At 45.5% G+C, this 3,907-nt stretch overlaps 1 protein-coding gene across 2 annotated transcripts in view; it reads right to left on the minus strand.

Moving 5' to 3' along the window:
- Positions 1–261: 261 nt before the first annotated feature.
- The window catches only part of ADTRP (androgen dependent TFPI regulating protein), a 105,989-nt gene continuing 102,343 nt past the window's right edge, over positions 262–3,907 (minus strand). For both annotated transcript variants that reach the window (XM_023737443.1, XM_012557446.2), the window contains one exon: positions 262–446. In XM_023737443.1, the coding sequence (XP_023593211.1) occupies positions 409–446 (38 nt within the window). In that variant the 3' untranslated portion in view covers positions 262–408. The remainder of the gene's footprint in view (positions 447–3,907) is intronic.

Below are 3,907 nucleotides of genomic sequence, written 5' to 3' on the forward strand. Positions count from 1 at the left end.
CTTCTTACTCAGGAGCCTTGGTATCCTACTATCCTTCTCCGTAAGGTGAAGTATTTGGAGGATTCCAGGTTCCTTTTTCTCTCTAGATAATTCTAACACTGAGTTTATGTGAGTTTCTTTGGTCTTTGACCCAATTTTGACCACAGACCATCCCCCCTGGTGGTCAGACCAAGGTAATACATTCTGAGATGGCAGGAGTTGTTTTCGGAGTGTCCTGGAAAGCTTTCAAAAAACCAAGAGTCCTCAAATCAATCTACCTTCATCACCCTCTTATTAAACTTAAATATCACTTCCTGTCCGTTCTATCTTTCTCTGTTGCTCCCCCAACCAGAAAGAGGGAAAAAAAAAAAAAAAAAAGGCTAATTCTGGCATTTTCTTCTTCCTTGGTCTTTGGAAAACAATGTGCAATCACTTCTGCTTCTGCCTCCGCGTCTGCATTATGTCACCTGTGCAAAGAAGAACAGAGAGAGACTTCAAACTTCAGGGTTTCCCTAACGGTTCTTCTTGTGTGGGTGGAAAGTCATCCTGACTCGAGGCAAAGGAAAATGAGGACACTTTTCCCCAGGCAAGACAATGTACTTTAACAGGTTTTGAGAAACAACTGGAATCTCTGGGTAGTGCACATGGTGAGTGTGCTTAGCTGCTAACGGAAAGGGTGGAAATTCGAGTCCACTCAGGTGTCTCAGAAGAAAGTCCTGGTGATCTACTTCTGAAAACTCAGCCACTGAAAACCCTATGGGGCACAGTCCTACTCTGACACACATGGGGTTGGCATGAGTTGGACATGACTCCATGGCAACTGGTTTTGGTGTTTTAAGAACAACTACCATATTTTTGAGAAAGATGTGGCAGTCTGCTTCCGTAGAGATTTACAGCCTTGGAAATCCTACAGGGTCTCTATGGGTTGGAATTGACAGCAGTAGGTTTACCATATTTTTACGCTAATAATGCGTATGTCATGTGTGTTTTTGCCAACCGCAACCCCCCCATGAGATACTTTCCTGAGCATGCTATGCTAATTTTATTTTACAGCGACGTGTAAAAAAATATTAGCATAGCGAGCTTAGGAAAATACCTTGTGGAGGGAGGGCACAGTTGGCAAAAAGAACGAATAACGTGTTATTTGCATAAAAATATGGTACCACTACCACAAAAGCAAGAAGCAACTCTGGGTTCTCCCTCAGTGCTCTGCTCAGTTAGCCATTAACAAATGATGCCCTTTGCCTCCATGTAGCTCCGTGTATGGAATATGGGGCCCTCATTGCTGGTGCTTTCAATGAGTGTCTGCAGGTTGCACATAGTCCAGTGACAGACTTTGAGACCTTGCATATAGAAACAAAGACATCCCATCAAATAAGAGGGAAAACAGAGTGGATATTCACCTAATTAAACGTCATTCTGAGACCTCTATCCAAATCGACCTACCAGCCATGATAAAAAATAGTGACATAAAGATTTGCTTTTAGTAAGCTCCTCATAGGGGCTTTATTCTACAGAAATTATAGCATTCGATTTCTAGAATGATTCAGTCAACAAGTTGCTACCTCCATGTCTTAGGCTGGGTTCTCTAGAGAAGCAAAATCAGTAAAGCGTATAAATATATATATATAGAGAGATTTAAATCAAGGAAATAGCTCCCGCAATTGTAGAGGCTAAAATGTCCCAAGTCCACAGATCAGGTTAGAGGCCTCTCCCAGTTCACCTAGCCACAGAAGCTGGTGAACCCAAGGTCAGCAGGTCAGAGAGGGGCTCCCGCTCACAGGCTGTGAAGGTCAGTGAATTCCAAGATCAGCAGACAAGACAATCAGGTTTCTCCTGATTCATGTAGCTGCAGGGGCTGGCGAACCCAAGTCAGCAGGTTGGGGAACTGGAGTCTTGCTTGCAGGCTAAGAAGTTCGACGAATTCTGAGATCAACAGGTAAACTGCTAGCTCAAGTCCCACGAACCGGAGGTGAGACAACAAGAGGCAGCTGCTGAGTCTGGAACAAGCCAAAAACCTTGGCAAGGCGAGCAGGCAGAAGGTAACTGGCGGAAGTCAGGGAGATGAAACTGAGAGGGCGGTGAGCTGCCACAGGCCCCGCCTCCGCCAGTACCACTCAGCAGATTCCATCATGGGGGTGATCACAACATTATACAACTACTAAAACACGGAGAATAATGGTCTAGCCAAGTGGACATACAATCTTAACCATCACAGTCCACCGCTTGTCAACTTGGCTCCTGTACACATCTCCTGAAACCATACATAATCTCTGAATAAAGATGATTACAAAGTCATACTTGCGCCTAACATGATACAACTAACACACATACAATCGAAAACGCACTAGCCCTGTTTACATCTTATATTTTATAAGTGAAGGAAACAAAAATATTAGATGCACACATACAAAACAGAAATACTTATAGCAATTACAGTTCCCGTTTCTGCAACTGGTCACGTGGCCGTAACTGGTATTTAGAACTACCTTCTTCCACCACCCATTCTGTATTCCCTTTGCCCTCAGCAAGCACCTCAGCTGGTTGTGGTTCTTTGCCTGGTGGGGTGACCCAAACCTTCATTCCTGAGGGGTCTGGGTCATTAGCAGTCATGTTGGAATTAGGTTGCTGTAGTTTTCCACTGATTTTAATCACAGGGCACGGTAGTACTAAGAGACGCCATAAGGAATCTCCTGCATTCCAGACATACTCTACCTCCATTATGTAATACCAATCTGATTTCCTCTTGGTAATCAGGATCAATCACACCAGCCAGTGTGGTAACTCCCTTCTTTGCCTATTGATCCAGAGGCATAAGGATCCCAAAATGGCCAGGTGGCATTCTTAACTTCCAGTTCAATGGAATCAGTGATGTATCTCCAGGTGGGAGCATTCCTCCCTTTGGAACTAAGACCTCTAGGCCTGCAGAGCATAAGGTCGAGGGGACAGGAAGCAAAAATCTTGCAAGTGGGTCACTAGGGGTAATAGTGAGTGGTGCCACTCCCATTTCCACCCTTTGATTCCTGTACCCGTGAATCCTGGCTATGGGAGAAACAGCATCAGATATTGGATGCTGGTTTAAAGCATATACAACCTCCTGGAGAACACTGCCCCAATCCTGCAAGGTATTGCCACCTAGCTGGCACCATAATTGTGTCTTTAGAAGGCCATTCCATCGCTCTATCAAGCCAGCTGCTTCAGGATGATGGGGAACATGGTAAGACCAGTGAATTCCATAAGCATGGGCCCACTGCCGCACTTCATTTGCTGTGAAGTGAGTCCCTTGATCTGAGGCAATGCTGTGTGGGATACCATGATGGGGGATAAGGCATTCTGTAAGTCCACGGATGTTATTTTTGGCAGAAGCTCTGCATGTAGGGAAGGCAAATCCGTATCCAGAGTAAGTGTCTACTCCAGTAAGGACAAAATGCTGCCCTTTCCATGATGGAAGTGGTACAATGTAATCAATTTGCCACCAGGTTGCTGGCTGATCACCTCGAGGGATGGTGCCATATCCGAGACTCAGTGTTGGTCTCTGCTGCTGGCAGATTAGGCACTCAGCAGTGGCTGTAGCCAAGTCAGCCTTGGTGAGTGGAAGTCCATGCTGCTGGGCCCATGCATAACCTCCATCCCTGCCACCATGGCCACTTTGTTCATGAGCCCATTGAGCAATGACAGGAGTAGCTGGGGAAAGAGGATGACTGGTATCCACAGAACGCGTCATCCTATCCACTTGATTGTTAAAATCATCCTCTGCTGAGGTCACCTTTTGGTGAGCATTCACATGAGACACAAATATCTTCACTTCTTTGGCCCATTCATAGAGGTCTATCCGCATACCTCTACCCCATAAATCCTTGTCTCCAATTTTCCAATCATGTTCCTTCCAAGTCCCTGACCATCCAGCCAAACCATTGGCCACAGCCCA

The sequence above is a fragment of the Trichechus manatus genome, unplaced genomic scaffold (assembly GCF_000243295.1).
Source record: "Trichechus manatus latirostris isolate Lorelei unplaced genomic scaffold, TriManLat1.0 scaffold00103, whole genome shotgun sequence".
In the NCBI taxonomy this organism is placed as follows: domain Eukaryota; kingdom Metazoa; phylum Chordata; class Mammalia; order Sirenia; family Trichechidae; genus Trichechus; species Trichechus manatus.